The sequence below is a fragment of the Fundulus heteroclitus genome, unplaced genomic scaffold (assembly GCF_011125445.2).
Source record: "Fundulus heteroclitus isolate FHET01 unplaced genomic scaffold, MU-UCD_Fhet_4.1 scaffold_37, whole genome shotgun sequence".
NCBI lineage: Eukaryota > Metazoa > Chordata > Actinopteri > Cyprinodontiformes > Fundulidae > Fundulus > Fundulus heteroclitus.
The window spans coordinates 2,113,503-2,130,603 of record NW_023396781.1 but is presented as its reverse complement, the minus strand read 5'-3'; the positions used below and the strand labels follow the sequence as shown (position 1 = coordinate 2,130,603).

Here is a 17,101-nt window from a genome sequence, read left to right as displayed (position 1 = left end):
CTAAGACTAAGAACGTAGAGAACATGGACCCCGTTCTGAAGTCCTTCCACTAAGACTAAGAACGTAGAGAACATGGACCCGGTTCTGAAGTCCTCACTAAGACTAAGAACGTAGAGAACATGGACCCGGTTCTGAAGTCCTTCCACTAAGACTAAGAACGTAGAGAACATGGACCCGGTTCTGAAGTCCTCACTAAGACTAAGAACGTAGAGAACATGGACCCGGTTCTGAAGTCCTTCCACTAAGACTAAGAACGTAGAGAACATGGACCCGGTTCTGAAGTCCTCACTAAGGACTAAGAACGTAGAGAACATGGATCCGGTTCTGAAGTCCTCACTAAGACTAAGAACGTAGAGAACATGGACCCGGTTCTGAAGTCCCTCACTGAGACTGAGAACGTAGAGAACATGGACCCGGTTCTGAAGTCCTCACTAAGACTAAGAACGTAGAGAACATGGACCCGGTTCTGAAGTCCTCACTAAGACTAAGAACGTAGAGAACATGGACCCGGTTCTGAAGTCCTCACTAAGACTAAGAACGTAGAGAACATGGACCCGGTTCTGAAGTCCTCACTAAGACTAAGAACGTAGAGAACATGGACCCGGTTCTGAAGTCCTCACTGAGACTGAGAACGTAGAGAACATGGACCCGGTTCTGAAGTCCTTCCACTAAGACTAAGAACGTAGAGAACATGGACCCGGTTCTGAAGTCCTCACTAAGACTAAGAACGTAGAGAACATGGACCCGGTTCTGAAGTCCTTCCACTAAGACTAAGAACGTAGAGAACATGGACCCGGTTCTGAAGTCCTCACTAAGACTAAGAACGTAGAGAACATGGATCCGGTTCTGAAGTCCTCACTAAGACTAAGAACGTAGAGAACATGGACCCGGTTCTGAAGTCCTTCCACTAAGACTAAGAACGTAGAGAACATGGACCCGGTTCTGAAGTCCTCACTAAGACTAAGAACGTAGAGAACATGGACCCCGGTTCTGAAGTCCTCACTAAGACTAAGAACGTAGAGAACATGGACCCCGGTTCTGAAGTCCTCACTAAGACTAAGAACGTAGAGAACATGGACCCGGTTCTGAAGTCCTCACTAAGACTAAGAACGTAGAGAACATGGACCCGGTTCTGAAGTCCTTCCACTAAGACTAAGAACGTAGAGAACATGGACCCGGTTCTGAAGTCCTCACTAAGACTAAGAACGTAGAGAACATGGACCCGGTTCTGAAGTCCTCACTAAGACTAAGAACGTAGAGAACATGGACCCGGTTCTGAAGTCCTTCCACTAAGACTAAGAACCGTAGAGAACATGGACCCGGTTCTGAAGTCCTCACTAAGACTAAGAACGTAGAGAACATGGACTCGGTTCTGAAGTCCTTCCACTAAGACTAAGAACGTAGAGAACATGGACCCGGTTCTGAAGTCCTCACTGAGACTGAGAACGTAGAGAACATGGACCCGGTTCTGAAGTCCTCACTAAGACTAAGAACATAGAGAACATGGACCCGGTTCTGAAGTCCTTCCACTAAGACTAAGAACGTAGAGAACATGGACCCGGTTCTGAAGTCCTCACTAAGACTAAGAACGTAGAGAACATGGACCCGGTTCTGAAGTCCTTCCACTAAGACTAAGAACGTAGAGAACATGGACCCGGTTCTGAAGTCCTCACTAAGACTAAGAACGTAGAGAACATGGACTCGGTTCTGAAGTCCTCACTAAGACTAAGAACGTAGAGAACATGGACCCGGTTCTGAAGTCCTCACTGAGACTGAGAACGTAGAGAACATGGACCCGGTTCTGAAGTCCTCACTAAGACTAAGAACGTAGAGAACATGGACCCGGTTCTGAAGTCCTCACTAAGACTAAGAACGTAGAGAACATGGACCCGGTTCTGAAGTCCTCACTAAGACTAAGAACGTAGAGAACATGGACCCGGTTCTGAATTAGCACCTAAATACATCACAGACTTGTTATCAGGGCATCAACCCTCCAGACCACTCAGGTCTTCTGGCTCCAGCCTGCTCTGCAGAACCAGAACCAGAACCAGAACCAAACACAGAGAAGCAGCATTTAGTTCCTATGCTCCACTGATCTGGAACAAACTTCCAGAAAACTGGAAAAGTGCTGAAAGCCTGAGTTCCTTTAAATCAAGATTAAAAACACATTTGTTTAGAATTGCCTTTGACTTTTCTAGTTAAGCTGTTTTACTGAAACGTCATTAGTTTAAGTTTGTAGTCCAACTGTTTTTAATATTTGCTTTTAGTTTCTGTTTCCCATGTTTTATTTTGTTTCTACATTTTATTCCTCCTTGCTTTTATTCTGTTTTATTTTCCTATATTTTAATCATGTAAAGCACTTTGCATTGTCTTTGTACTGAAATGTGCTATACAAATAAACTTTCCTTGCCTTTTCAAATGAGCATTTCTCTGGCTCTCCCTCACAAGGCTCTCATGCTAAACTTTGTCCTCTCCTTAATTCCTCTTACACAGGAGGAAATCATAAGGAAGGGGTGATTAGACAGCAATGCAAACCTTTTGTTTTCCAGTCTCAGAGAAAGGAGGGAAACACAAGGAGGGGGAAAGCAAGCACGGATAGGCAAATTATTGAGCTTTTTCTTGAATTAATCATGTGATTAAAGTTAATTGTGCGATTAATTGATGTATTGTTCCTCGTGACAGGCCTACACACAACTGTCCTCACGCACAACTCAACTCTTCCAGTCCTCCCGCTCCACGGTTCAGCGCGCACCGCCCGCACCGCCCGCCACCCACGACAACTACGGCCATGATTAGCATGTTTTCTGGGGGAAACCTTGATAAGATTAAACTCCTCCTACACTGAGGAATCAAGAAGGGAGGGGTGAGTAGGCACCGATGCACCGTGCTGAAACCTTTTGTTTCAGAGAGGAGAGGCTGAGCATGCATACACAAATGATCGAGCTTATTTTGACCATGTGATTCAGATTAATCTGGCGACTGATTTATTGTTTATCGTGACAGGCCTACATAGCACACAGACATGCATCAAGACATAATGTTGAAGTTGAACACACAGAGATTTTAATGGTGAAGTCAAAGAGACGGTAGTGGCGTCTGCTACACGTAACTGACTGATATTAGCTCACCAGCAGAGCTTGACTGCTTGCTAGTGAGGCTGTTTCAGGTTTAAGGCCAGGGACATGTCTAGATGTTGCAGGCCACCAGGTTTGGAGACACTGATTTAGAGTACAGTAATAGGCAAGATTTAAAGTCCAGGCTCTTTTCTAATGCTTATTACATTTTGCCACAGTTTCATCTTGGACTTAGTTATTTATAGGGCTCAGAGGAAATTATGCATAAAGTCGCAGAGAGAACCCATGCATTTGCTGCAATTATATCTGATACAGAATAATCCTCCATATTTTCTAGGCAATTTAAAAAAATATTCTTCACTGATCATGTTGCTTTGGATTCCTCCAGGCAAACCAGCATTATTCCATTATTCCTATACTTTTCTAAATTGCATTAGTCAACCTATAGCCTATAGAGTACAGCCTAATCCAACACGTTCGTACCTATATACCTATAGAATGTTTATCTGTAATGTTGCTTTTTAGAAGTTGATAAAAGATAATCATCTCAAAGCAGTAACACCTATATTAGCATTTTTTTTAGAATTATCAGTTATTATCTAAAAACACCCAAACAGCAGAGATTTAGTTTTATATTTTAACCATCATTATCCCTGTTGATTGTAAATGTTACAACGTGATTAGATCCAAAATGGGTTAAAGGCTTACTATGCAACATTTTTCAGTTAATTAATGTGTTCCATACCGTTTTGGATGATTAAATGAGTCATTTCAGGTCAAACAAAGGTTTTCTCGGCCGCCCTGGTGGTCTGTGGGGGAAATACCTCACTTGTAATTGCAAGAGCTCTCAGTCCGCACTCACAGGCTCAGAAGTCTCGTGCAAGACCGCGAGAGTCGGTCTTGCTTTACGGGGAGAACTCCATGTGTTTTTTCCCTGCCATTCACTATATGCACGCGCGAAAGCAACAAAGAACCGTGTGTTAACGTCAAATAAACGTGCAAGCATATCGAGTTTTTATTTTATCAAGTGAGAATGCTATACAGCATTCTCACTTATTAAGTTCCTTCAGGTCTTGATTATTATTCCGTACGTTTTTCGGCATCTAACTACTCCTGCATACTTCAACCGATTTAAACAATTTTCGTATCAAAACGTTCAGCTCGTTCACGACATTACTGCATGTCTTTTTGTAATTATAACTTTTATAATATTTAAAATATTTCACTTTTTGTGCGTTTTTTGCTCTCATTGAAAATGAATGGAAAATCCTTCAAATTCTTCAAATATTTCAACTTTTTGTCATCTTACTGCTTCAGCCTACTTTCAGCTAGAAACGCCATTCAACTTTTAAAACGTAGTGATATCTTTTGGCTATTATGGTATGTTTCAGCTTTTTCATATCTTTTACCATTTTCATATAGTACCTCCTTAAAATAATTTTGGCTTTTCAAGAAATTCAGCAAATAACATGCGTTGCTATGGTTGTCAAGGAGCCTCTGTTAGAGTGCACACTCTAGAAATTCAACAAATTCTTCTTCTCCGAACAACTTCTTCTCACTCGCTCAATTTTCAACCTATTCACATAAATTATACATCAAAACGTAGGAATTTTTGTCTGGATTCGGAAAATGTAACCATCATTGGTGTGGGATTTATAGATTTTTCGCAAATCACCTCAGAGCGACACTAACCCGAAACCTTCCCCATTCATTTCCTATGGAGCGGTTTTCAAAAATGACACCTGGAAATCCAAAACATCACATGTATTTACATTGTCACTACTCCTAAACCGTTTCATGTACAGGCACGAGACTTTCACACAATTCATGTCCAGACCCTTCTGGCGCTCACAAAAGAGAAATTTTGTCGATAAATGTTACGGTTTTGCCGCAGGAACAATTTGTTCGGGAGTAGCGTTTTGGGAAAATGCTAAAACAGGATAAGACTTCAATCTCCCCAAATGAGGCACTTTTCTACATCGTCACTACTCCTAAACCGTTTTATGTACAGGCATGAGACTTTCACACATGAATGTCCCGACCCTTCTGGCACTCATAAAAAACGAACTTTGTGGATAACTATTACGGTTTTTCCGCAGGAACAATTTGTTCGGGAGTAGCGAATGTGCAAAATCCTTAAAACGCTTTGGAGCTTCATTCTTCCACATCATCCACTTTTTACATCGTCGCTGTGCCTACACCGACTTTTGTACAAACCTAAAAATGAACTCCATAGTCCTCAAAAGCCTGCTGATACTCAGAGTGAAAGAATTATTTTGATATCTCTTATACTTTTTCAGCTACAGCGATTTGTTCGGGACCGTTTGTAGAGGATTTCTCAAATTTCATAAAAATCCTCTTTATATCATAATTTTTTACGCCTAAATTAAAATATTTCTAGCAAAAACCGATAGTTTTTCTTGTTCTCCTATCCGTTACGAACTAAACGCTGAAAAAATTATGTCTCTACCATTTACAGAACAGGATATATGGAGCGTTGTTTGAGGCAAAGTTCTCCATTCTATTTCAATGAGGCAGAGTCTGACAAAGTCTCTGCACTTCGGGAGACTGGCCGCTGCAGCTGTGTCAGTGAGTTTCCATGACGACGGAACTCTGAGGGCCAGAGGGAGAATCTCCATTGAGATACAATGGCAACTTTCGACGCCCGCTGCAGCGGCTATGATTAATGTAGCAATCTGAAATTCGCACAGTCACTTCCTCTTAACATTTTAAAATTTTCAAGTGACTTTCAGCGATATGTCACTTTTCTGTCCCATTTTGGATGTCACATGCTTTCCTATTGGGCCTTTGCTTCCAACAGGACCTGGCATGATGCCCAGACACGACCCAATTGGCCAATACAGCACCACCCACATGTGGGAAATGGCGCTACTGACCATTTTGGTCAATTGTTGAGTTCTTGGCCCAGATTTGGTGAGGCTGAGTTGCTAAAGGAGGCCAATCTGACCAATGAACTTTGGTCACGTTTGGTGACATTAAGTATTGGCACCCCTATTTGAGGCACTTCCCAGTACAGGATTTGGACCAAACTGACAGAGTACAATCACCCGCTGGTACTGAACACAACCATGTTAGCGGCTAACGGTTAGCATGTTGCTAACCAGAAGTAGCTTTAGAAAGGTCCTACCAACTTCTGCTTAGCCGGGGTTGTTCTGCCTTTACAGACAAATAGAGGGCTACAGCTGTGAGGGAGTCTCCATGACAACCCTTTTAGCCAGAGGCTTCTAGGAGGTCCATTGACTTAACATGGCACCTTTTGAAGGGCACTGTGGGTGCTGTGAAGACCGTAGGAAGCTGAAATTCGCAGTGTTACTCCCCGTTAGTATTTTTGACGGTACCACGAGGCAGGCGCCTTGCTAAATTTCTTCAGAATTTTTTTAGTTGTTCTTAATCTTCAAATTCTTCAATTTTTTTTAATTTTTCAAATTTTTCAAATTCCTTCAAATTTGTTCAAATTCTCTAAATTTCTTCTAAATTTTTTAAATTCTTCAAGTTTGTCAAATTCTTCAAATTTTTCAAATTCCTTCAAATTTTTTGAAAATTTTTAAATATTTCAAATTTCTTCAAATTTTTCAAATTCCTTCAAACTTTTTCAAATTCTTCAAATTTCTTCAAATTTTTCAAACTTCAAAATCCTTCAAATTCTTCTATTTCTTTCAATTCTTCAAACTTTTTCAAATTCTTCAAATCTGATTTCAATGTTTTCTGCATCTTCTGCTCAATCATTCTGCAGATTAGCATTCTCACTGCTGTTTCGCAGGAACAGCCTTTTCTAGTTATTATTATTATTATTATTATTTTTATTTTTTTTTATTTTTTTTTTAATGTTGGTGAGGCGGTCAAGATAGCGCTGCGGGAAGCTTGATGTTCATACCTTCTCTGTGTTAGTCATTGTTTGTACTGCCGTTTTTTTTGACTTTTCGTTGCGTTCGCCTGTCTGCTAAGCTCAAAACAACCGCGCCTGGCTTGATGGAGAAACCAGAACAGCTGAGCATCTTTATGACAGTGCACTTTTACTTTCGCCCTCTGGGGGGAGCCTCGCTGGAAAATCAACCCCGGTTGCATAGTATACCTTTAAAAGCCGTTTTGTCTTTAATAAAAGTTTACGGCCCATTTTTAGTAAAATTGAGTCTGTGGAAAGAATGAAGCTCAAGCCTGATTGATAGCTGAATGGAAAATGTTTTATGATGAATTGCGATGACATCCCAAAACCGTAATAAACCCTACCAAAATAATCTGATTTTACATCACTGAATTATGTTTTGTTCAAGGCAAGAGAAATTTATTTGTATAGCACATTTCAGTACAGAAACAGTGCAAAGTGCTTTATATGATTAAAATGTAGGAAAATAAAACAGAATAAAAATAAGTAGGAATAAAATGTAGAAACAAAATAAAACATGGAAAATAGAAACTAAAAGCAAACATTAAAAACAGTTGGACTACAAAGTTGAACTAATGATGTTTCATTAAAACAGCTTAAAGTACTTTTTGATGCTGAGATCGACCAACTTGGAAATACATGCATTAGTGACCATATTTTCAAAAAAATGTGGCATTAAGATCGTGATTGCGCCATTTTTTTAAGGACTTAAAATTGTCACTCGGCGACCGCTAGGCTGAAAATCCACAATTTGGGTCTCGTGGTACGATGACGTAGTTTGTTGATGTAGGGTTAGGGTTAGTAAATCTGGGGATTTACTACGGGATTTATCCTGGTAAATCCTGTAGTAATGTAAAATATGACAGATTACGGGTTGGGAAATGTGTGTAGGGAGACATTATCCTTGTTGGTATTTGACCAATCATAAGCCACACACTTTTTAGCCATGTTTAATCTGTCTATTTGGGTTTGAGAAAGTGAGTTTGCAACCAGGAAGTTACTTGTTGCAATGCCAACAGATCAACGCTTGTCAACGAGTTACGTCATCGGTCACGTGACACCCAGCCCAACATATTTTATGAGCTTTACACTAAAAAGCCTTAAAAATCCACTTTGTCATTGAATTTTTTTATTTTTTTCCCCCCGGGTCATAATATGTGAACCTTCTAATATATAGCAACTTGTATGATCTCAGAATCAAGAAGTACTTTAACTAGAACAGTCAAAGGCAGTCCTAAACAAATGTGTTTTTAATCTTGATTTAATGGAACTTTCCGCACTTTTACCATTTTCTGGAAGTTTGTTCCACATAAGCGGAGCATAGAAACTAAATGCTGCTTCTCCATGTCTGGTTCTGGTTCTGGTTCTGGTTCTGCAGAGCAGGCTGGAGCCAGAAGACCTGAGTGGTCTGGAGGGTTGATGCCCTGATAACAAGTCTGTGATGGATTTAGGTGCTAATTCAGGGATTTATAGACTAACAGAAGGATTTTAAAGTCTATTCTCTGAGATCCAGGGAGCCATGGAAGGACTTGGTGATGTCACCAGCAAAAAGAAAGTTCCTAGCTGGTTTTATAAACAGACCAGGATGGGATTGGACAACCAAAGAGTAAGATCAGAATAAAGTTGTTTACATCCTCTCTTAGATTCTGAGCTAGAGAGTGCGGAGGAAACTTTTCAGCCTACTAAACATACTCATTTTGGTATCCTTATATCCCTTACCCCAATTTACTAACAGCATTAATAAAGAAATGGCGTTTGTGAACATTCCTTACAGTGGCTAAATTAGGCAGAAATTAAGATAAATCACCTCTGGAGATTTCAATATGCAGACTTTGAACATTTTTATTGATTGCTGGTTGCTATGGCCACGCCTCTAGCTGCTGACCAAAGCTGGGGTTTCCTCTGGCCCAGCAGGGTTGGTCAGAGACAGCACCAGCATTTCAGCACCAGAGGAAACAGAAGGAACTACTTATCCAGGACAAGAACTCACTATAACACTGTACCTGGCTTGCTGGGAAACTTACCTTTGAAGCTATTAGTTTAGATACATATGTTGCATAAAACCAGCTCTTGAATAAAATGATTCAATACCGTTTGTCTAAACAGCTTTTATAGTACCTATCTGCATATCTTGTGGTTAATATTTTTTGTGTAGTAAGAACGCTCCAGACCATCTTAAAATGAGACACGTGTGTCTCGTTTGTGCTTAAGTCACAGTTAGAACAGAGAAAGCAATTGGAACTTGAGGGTAAAGTCACGCCGTGGTGGGCATCCGTGTGTGTGTGTGTGTGTGTGTGTGTGTGTGTGTGTGTGTGTGTGACATACCTCAGAGACGCTGCTGCTTGCGTTGGGGTTACGAGGGGCATGGTGGCTAAGAGCTGATAAACAGGCCAGGATGAGGTGGATGGCACCAATCTCTAAAGCCATGCGGCGCAGTAGTACTCCGTCATCAGTAGTCAAGGGTGTGCTGCTGAACAATGCGCGAAGAACGTGGAACGGCAGTGTAGGCAACACGTTGGCAGAAGGAGACTGCAGGATGTGACCTACAAGAACAGCAGAACAAATACTTCACTCACTAAACGGTAAGCATTTTGCACAGTTTGGATTTAAAATGTAGTTGTTTTTACTTTAAAAAGTCAGACCTTGGTAAATAACATATCATACAACTGTTACAAACTTCAGATTCTAAAAAAAAACAAAAAGACTAGTATGTTCCTAACAGAGCACTTCGCTCTCAGACTGCAGGTCTACTGGTGGTTCCTAGAGTCTCTAAAAGTAGAATGGGAGGCAGATCCTTTAGCTATCAGGCTCCTCTCCTGTGGAATCAACTCCCAGTTTTCGTCTGTAAGGCAGACACCCTGTCTACTTTTAAGACTAATCTTAAAACGTTCCTTTGTGACAAAGCTCATGTTACTCTGAGCTATCTCTATAGTTATGCTGCTATAGGCTTAGGCTACTGGAGTATATCAGGATCTAATTTTCTCACTCTATAGAGTTCTACTGTTCTTCAATTATGCATTACATGTCGTCATTTCTGCTTTAACTTTCTGTTCTCTCTCTTTTCTCTTCATAGTAGGCACACCTGGTCTGACGTTCTGTTAACTGTGACATCATCCAGAGAAGACGGCTCACCCGCTACTACCATCTAATGTAGAACAGATTACTAGATCAATGTGTGCTTCTGTGCTTTTTTGTCTCTCTTGTTGTGTCTCTGTTCTGTCTTCTGTAACCCCAGTCGGTCGAGGCAGATGACCGTTCATACTGAGCCCGGTTCTGCCAGAGGTTTTCCTTCCCGCTAATGGGGAGTTTTTCTTCCCACTGTCGCTTCATGCTTGCTCAGTATGAGGAATTGCTGCAAAGCCATGTACAATGCAGATGACTCTCCCTGTGGCTCTACGGTTCTCCAGGAGTGAATGCTGCTTGTCGGGACTTTGAAGCAATCAACTGGTTTCCTTATAAAGGAAATTTATGACCAGTCTGTATAATCTGATTGATTTGACTTTGTAAAGTGCCTTGATATGACATGTTTCATGAATTTCCGCTATTTAAATAAAATTGAATTGAATTGAAGTAGAATAAGCAGACCCTGTGGGCAGTTGCAACTAAATTCAGGAAAGTTTTTCAGACTTACTGCCTTCTCCATCATCTGTGACACCCAGCACCAGGCGCAGCAGGCACTGTGCATGCTTCCTCTCCTTGAGCAGCACCTCAGCATATCCCGGGAGGCGCAGGAATAAGCCAAAAGCTGCTAGCGAATGGGCAGGAATGGGCGACATGGACTGCACCGAGGACGAAGACGATGAAGAGGAGGACTGGGACTGCTGCTTGTTGACAGGAGGCGGCTCGGTAGCCACAGACTCGGGGGCTTCGTAGACCAGCTCGCCCGACTGTTCAATGGTCACCCACTCGAACTGGTCGCTGTCCTTTGGCTTCTCCTGCGTTGATGCTGGAATCAATGGAGCGCTGACCTGCAAGAAGCATCAGTGGAGCAGAGACTGGCCAACGGTCTTCATCACACTGCTCAAGTTGTTTGCTAAACAACACATTTGTGACAATGAGATGCAAAGAATCTACTCAAAAGGTTTTCTAATAGGATTTATGGCCGCCATAATTTCGTCTGTGTACAATACATAGAAAAATACTTGTACTGCTTGTGTAGTTAATCTTTAGAAATTCTGAGATTGATCTTTAATGAAACTGCAGGGGAAAAAATGTGGAATCACATTTGCTTTCTGGACTCCATGTTTTTAGGCTTAGAATAGAAAATAAATATTTTACCGTCCCACCGTGGGACATTCATTTAAGTTTACAGCATAAGAAAAAATACACTACAGTTATTAAAACAAGAATAGTCAAGAAATTATTAAATAAGTGTGCAATTGAGTAGGGTGATTTTAAAAAATGTAAAAAATAAAAGAAACGTGAACAGACTACAAGAACGGAGAGTTTGTTGGGAGTAGCGACGGTTCTAAAGTCTGACAGCAGCTAGGATCAAGGATCTGTGATAACATGTAGAACGCAGCAGTCCATCACTGAGGAAGCTCTCCACCAGCTTCACCCATCAGGTGAAAGACACTGTCCAACAGTGATGTCATTGTCCCTCTGTCTCCCATCACCTGCACTGGATCCAGGGGGCATTCTAGGAGAGATGGGACCTTCCTGATGAGCTCATCTAACCTCTTCCTCTCAATTGAAGATCAACTGCTGCTCCAACATCCACACCATAGAACGATGCCACCACAAAGTCAAAGGTCTTCTGGAGGTCCTCAGCAGGTAGAGTCCGCTCTGACCCTTCCAGTAGGGCTGGGTAATACGGCCCATAATCAATATGCCGATATTTTGAGCAGTTCACCTTGATGACAACAAATGGACGATAACACTATGTCCCATGTCTCTGGTATGGGCTGGAAAGCCCGCGGTCCTGCTTTAACATTTGAAATGTCCTCCATTTCCTCAACCTCTTTGGCTTGTTTAAAAGCTGCTTTCTTCTGTTACTGACTGCATTTTAGTTTACATCTCTTTAATCAGAACAAGAGATTTATCAATGACAGAACCTGTTTGTTTATTGATTTAGCCTGTAGGCTATAACAACACTCTCTGTGACATGCTTTAGAATTTACCTCTATGCTAACAACAGTTACCTGTAATTTCTATTTTGGACTCTTTGAAGCTACAATGACGTTATGACGGACGATGCTTAATTAGAACGTGTGACACCATAATTACTGGGCAATGGACAATGCATTAGCAGAATGATACACTAAGAAGAAAAGCCCAAGAAAACGAGTCGTTCCTACAGACCAAGGAACGGAGACTGAGATCTACTGCAGTTGCCGTTCAAGTACAGTGAATGAACAACAAGCCTAGACAGCGATGTGCAGAGGCGATAATGGCCCAAATTTAGATTGTAATTCAGATAGCTAAACAAACATCTATATCACACTGTTGCAATTTATGACCTTTGATTTCACAAACTAATTTTCAAAGACTTTAATAAAACTTTAGCTACAAAGCACAGCTTGGGTCTGGTTTTGTCTCTTTGGTCGGACTGTAATTCTCACCTGCTGAATGACATCAGGGTAGAGCATAGGGAGCCTCTCTGCAATTAGAGCCAGGCCCCCCATCCCAGCAAAGACCTGAAGGGGAGACTGGATGGGGTTGGTCTCCAGCAGGGACTCGTCTGTTGCTGCATCCAGACACTCTTCGCTGGCCATCATCGGATCATCCTCAGGACAGCTGTTGAGCAGGTCACAGTGGTCCACTGCACCAAGATCAGAGACAAGGCCTCTTTTAAAAAAACTTTTACATTAAAAGCAGTCACAAGTGATATTATGCTTTAATTACATATGCTACCACACATTATACAATTGGTCAGAAAACCCTTTATGTAAGTTTATCTTTAATGCCAAAAGAAGCCTAACATCATGCAAGGAAAGATTTTCCTTGCGTGATGTTAGACAGTCATGTGAGATATTGTAATAATACAAGTTGCAAAAAATCCAAATTTATTCTCATCTGCCATTATGATACTTCCAAGTCGGGCTGTCACAATTCATCCCATGGACATCGGTCATTAATATTAACTGTGGCAAAATGATCTGCCTCAAAGCTTTGTTAAATGATGTTTATGTATTCAGCGCGCTGTGTTTCGGCCAGGCGGCTAAAGCTAATGATGGCCTACTCCGCTGATACATGGATCCCTAGTGCTGTTAGCACTTGTGGAGCGAGACAGCGACGGGGGGAAAAGCAGCACAGTCACTTTAAACTAGACAGAAAAGAAAAGTGCACAGCGGACTGCCTGGTACTGCCTGAGCTTCTAGCAGCTGAAGCATAGCTGTGAGCCAATTACGTTGCAGTATTGAGGTTTAAGGCGGGTCCAAAGCAACAGCTGCGGAGCCCACAGATGAACCAACACAGCATGGCAGCTCACATGCTATCATATCTATTATGTCAGAATCCATAATTTCCTCTTTGACAGAAGAACAGCAAGAAGTGCCTTGACCAGCTTAACTTGTGGTTTCTCATGACACCTGCTGCTTACATTTCCCTTTGATACCGTGATTGGCTAAAACCAACCTTTGAGTTTACTGACATTTTTCTTCTGACTGGAAGTAAGAATAACATTTTGGGTCAACCTAGCCATACTCCTGACTTGAATCTGGGACAGTCTATGGACTAAAGTTAGGATGATGGCACGAAGGTCTTCCAACCTCAAAGACTTGGAGCTCATCATCAAAGATAGGTGTGAAACCCACAAAAAGCTGGTCAGCAATTATATTAATGATCTAAATGCTGTAATGCCAACAAACTTAAATCTGCCATGCAAATTAATCACTTTGGACTTTCGTGTATATTAGAAAACAAATGTTGTATTCCTGACAGTCATGTGCAAACAAAAACTGTACACACTGACACTGCAAAGGCAATATTTTTTAAATAAATTGTGCAGCCCAACTTACATCATTTTGTTCTTTAAAATGGGAACATATTTGAGAAAATAAGTGTAATTAAAAGAAAAATGGAAATGAAACAAGCTAAAGCATGCATTCGTCTCGATGTTGGTATGTAAACTTCAGAATTTTTGTTGCCTAAATTAGGGATACCTAAAGCTCCAAAAGCCACTATTTCCATGAAGAGAAAAAACCCAAACGCCTTTGTATTAAAATGTAAACCATTTCTGGAGAGAGGGATTCTGGTAGAACGTTTGTGTACATTTATTTGTTCACAAAAAATGATTGATTTTTTCTGTCGGGGAAGAACATTTATTATTCATTGGCAAACGGTTTGGTTTTGTTCACAGATGCAGTATAAGTTTGTTTTTGTTATTCTTACCAAACCAATAAATAAGCTTGTGCAATAAAATAAGTTCAAGGCCGAGAATATTTAGAAGCAAAAATCAACAGTGCTGATTGTGCTGAGTATGTTCTTAAAAGTCTATATGTAGGGAAGAGCATGGCAGCAAATACCCTGCTGCTGATCTTGTCAAAACATTGATATTAAGGATAAATCTGACCTTGTATTGCCACAAGTCTGCAAAAACACATCTAAATACAACTACATGTGGGGTCACCACATCTCTACTGGATGCCAGCGGTTTTAGCCCTGATAAAATCTGTCCTGACTGAATATCCTTTTATTAAAAAAACACTTGAAGACAGTACAAATGCAAGGATTCAAAATCTAACTTTCTAGCAGTGCCAAAGGCAATTAGTGTGAATTAATTTTGTATGGAACAGTGTGGAAGAAATACCCTTTGGTGGAAATTCTTACTGCAACATAACTATTTCAGCAAGAATCTAGACTCTAACTTAATATTATTAGATAAAAAAGTGACATATCTATTAAGCAATCAATACTACTCAAAGTAAGAAAGAAAAAAGCCAGAAGGAATGGTCAATATTGGGCATGATCTGGTCCACAAATCAGTGATGAGTAGAGAAAACAGGTTCAAGAAGCTAGAATTCCTTGTTATTGCTCATTGTCATTAACCTGCCAAGAGACTTGAGATGAAGATTAGACACTTGATTGTATTAGAATATATTAACATGTTCATCTTTATTACCAAGTATTGTCCCACTTTTAAAAATAAACTGATCTCAACTAAACTTGGAGTGTATGATATTGGATGAATTGTACATTAGACCAGAGGTAAAGTGCATTCTTTAGTACCTTTCTCAGTGCGCAGCCTCTTGAAAGAATCTGTCTTTGAAAGCCCAGGGTCAGATATGACCTTGGATCCCAGCTTGACCGTCAGGTTTATTGACTGGTAGCCCTGCGGCAGCTTGCGGTCATACAGGAGAGTCAGTAGCTGAGCCAGGGTCATCTCAGGTGGGAGCGGCTGACCTGGAAAGAAAGGGAGACCAAAGCAAATCTTCATTCAGATACTAGCTCTCCGAGTGCTTTCAGTCAAACCTTTGAGTGTTTGTAGCACCTGGAAGAAGCTTGTGGTAAAGATGGAAGACAGGCACACTGATGGTTTTGGCCGAAGGGTCCACACCAGATGAAGCAGTCAGCTTGTCACTCATGATGCGACCCCTTCTTGACGGAGGTCGAGGAGGGGTCAAAAGAGCTCGTTTGGACTGAGATTTTAAACCTAAAGGTGGAGATGGACAACATGGATGCATTGAATTACACTCTGTCTGAGTGACAAAAACATAAGATGGATATCTGCTTCCAATGAAAAAATAGAATCAGAAATATTGAAATTCATAGAGCAAGCAGCTTAAACTAGCCCTTTAGTTGCTTGCTAATCTGAGAACCCCAGTTCTTAGATCAGCAGCTAACGAAGACAATCGAGTCCTCCTGTCTGTCCAGACAAAGTATTGCTACTCTTTGCAAGCTAGTGGACAACCGTACTGCTGGGAACAAGCACCCGGTGACCTAGATGTGCACCCAGGCAGTGGAAAGTTTAGTTAAGTGCCCAGTGGTACAGTTGTAGGAAAGGTGAGAGAAGTAAGAAGAGGTTTTTGAATGACTGACAGTATGTCAGCCCAATGTATTGGGTCCGGGGCACGGACAAACGCCGGCCATTCAGAGCTGGCGTAATGACATTTAAGCTTCTGATGACGTCACACAGGACGTGTTCCCTATAGTGAGACACAACAGGAATGCTGAGAATGAAGCTGCTAAAGCTATAGCCCTAAGTGTTGGACGACAATGACCATTGTTACTGTTATTTGAAGGAAAGAGTGCGACGTTGGGAACACTATCTGACGTGTGGAGTCATCATCAGGTTCTGGGGGAGTGTTGACAGGTCCACTTCACAAGGAAAGAACATCATGTGGACATTTTGAAGCAACATCTCAAAAACTGACCAGGAAGGCAAGGCTAAACCCAAAAGCTAATGAACCTAATGATATTGCAAAACCAATGAGAAAATGGCTATAGGATCTCAAATTCAATGTTTTGGAGTAACCATCACAAAGCCCTGATCTCAAGCCCATGGAAAATCTGTCATTATGCAGGTGTCTTCTAAGAGTTGTTGTAGGTGCTAACGGCTGCAGGCAGAAAATTCTCAAGCAAGCGCTTACGTTGCACCATCTGCTGTTAGCAACACTGCATGTGATGCCATCATGATGATTGACTAGCTTTAAATGTAACTGGTAAATATAGATTTCCAAAAAAGGTAACTTTAAAGTCATGGCACACCAGCCTGCAAAAAACAATGTGTCAGTGGAGGGCAGTTTTAATGCAGGACACCGTAGAAATATTCTCTGTGGCTTTTGCTTGCCATCTGTGTGTCTGTAGTTCTAGTCTGTCACATTTAAGGAATGCATCGAAGTACCTGAGGCCACAACAACACTGTAGTTGTCCTGGAAGCCATTGTCTGCCTTCATTTTCTCCTTCTCCTCGTGATTCTTCTTCTCCTTATCCTCCTTCTGCTCACTGATCAGTTTTGCTGTTATACTGGGGGTGTCTGCATTTATTGAAAGAAAAGAGAAAAAACGACAGGTCTCAAGAGGTGAGCAAAGAATCAAACACACGGCTTACTAAAAGCCAAAAGTTCATATTTCCGTCCACAGCGTCATTACAGTAGAAGAGACCACGGTGGCTACAGGAGGTCCAGCGTTATGATCCATCGCTGACTGGCTAGAGCGATGGCGTACCGCGAGCGAGCTATTTT

The 17,101-nt window shown here is 41.3% G+C and overlaps 1 protein-coding gene across 3 annotated transcripts in view; it reads right to left on the bottom strand.

Moving 5' to 3' along the window:
* The window catches only part of LOC118556304 (baculoviral IAP repeat-containing protein 6-like), a 133,629-nt gene that overhangs the window by 76,209 nt on the left and 40,319 nt on the right, over window positions 1-17,101 (bottom strand). For all 3 annotated transcript variants that reach the window (XM_036130659.1, XM_036130660.1, XM_036130661.1), the window contains exons 27-32: window positions 16,763-16,894; window positions 15,410-15,571; window positions 15,148-15,321; window positions 12,540-12,739; window positions 10,610-10,946; window positions 9,304-9,521 (exon numbers count right to left, since the gene is read on the bottom strand). In XM_036130659.1, the coding sequence (XP_035986552.1) occupies window positions 9,304-9,521; window positions 10,610-10,946; window positions 12,540-12,739; window positions 15,148-15,321; window positions 15,410-15,571; window positions 16,763-16,894 (1,223 nt within the window). The remainder of the gene's footprint in view (window positions 1-9,303; window positions 9,522-10,609; window positions 10,947-12,539; window positions 12,740-15,147; window positions 15,322-15,409; window positions 15,572-16,762; window positions 16,895-17,101) is intronic.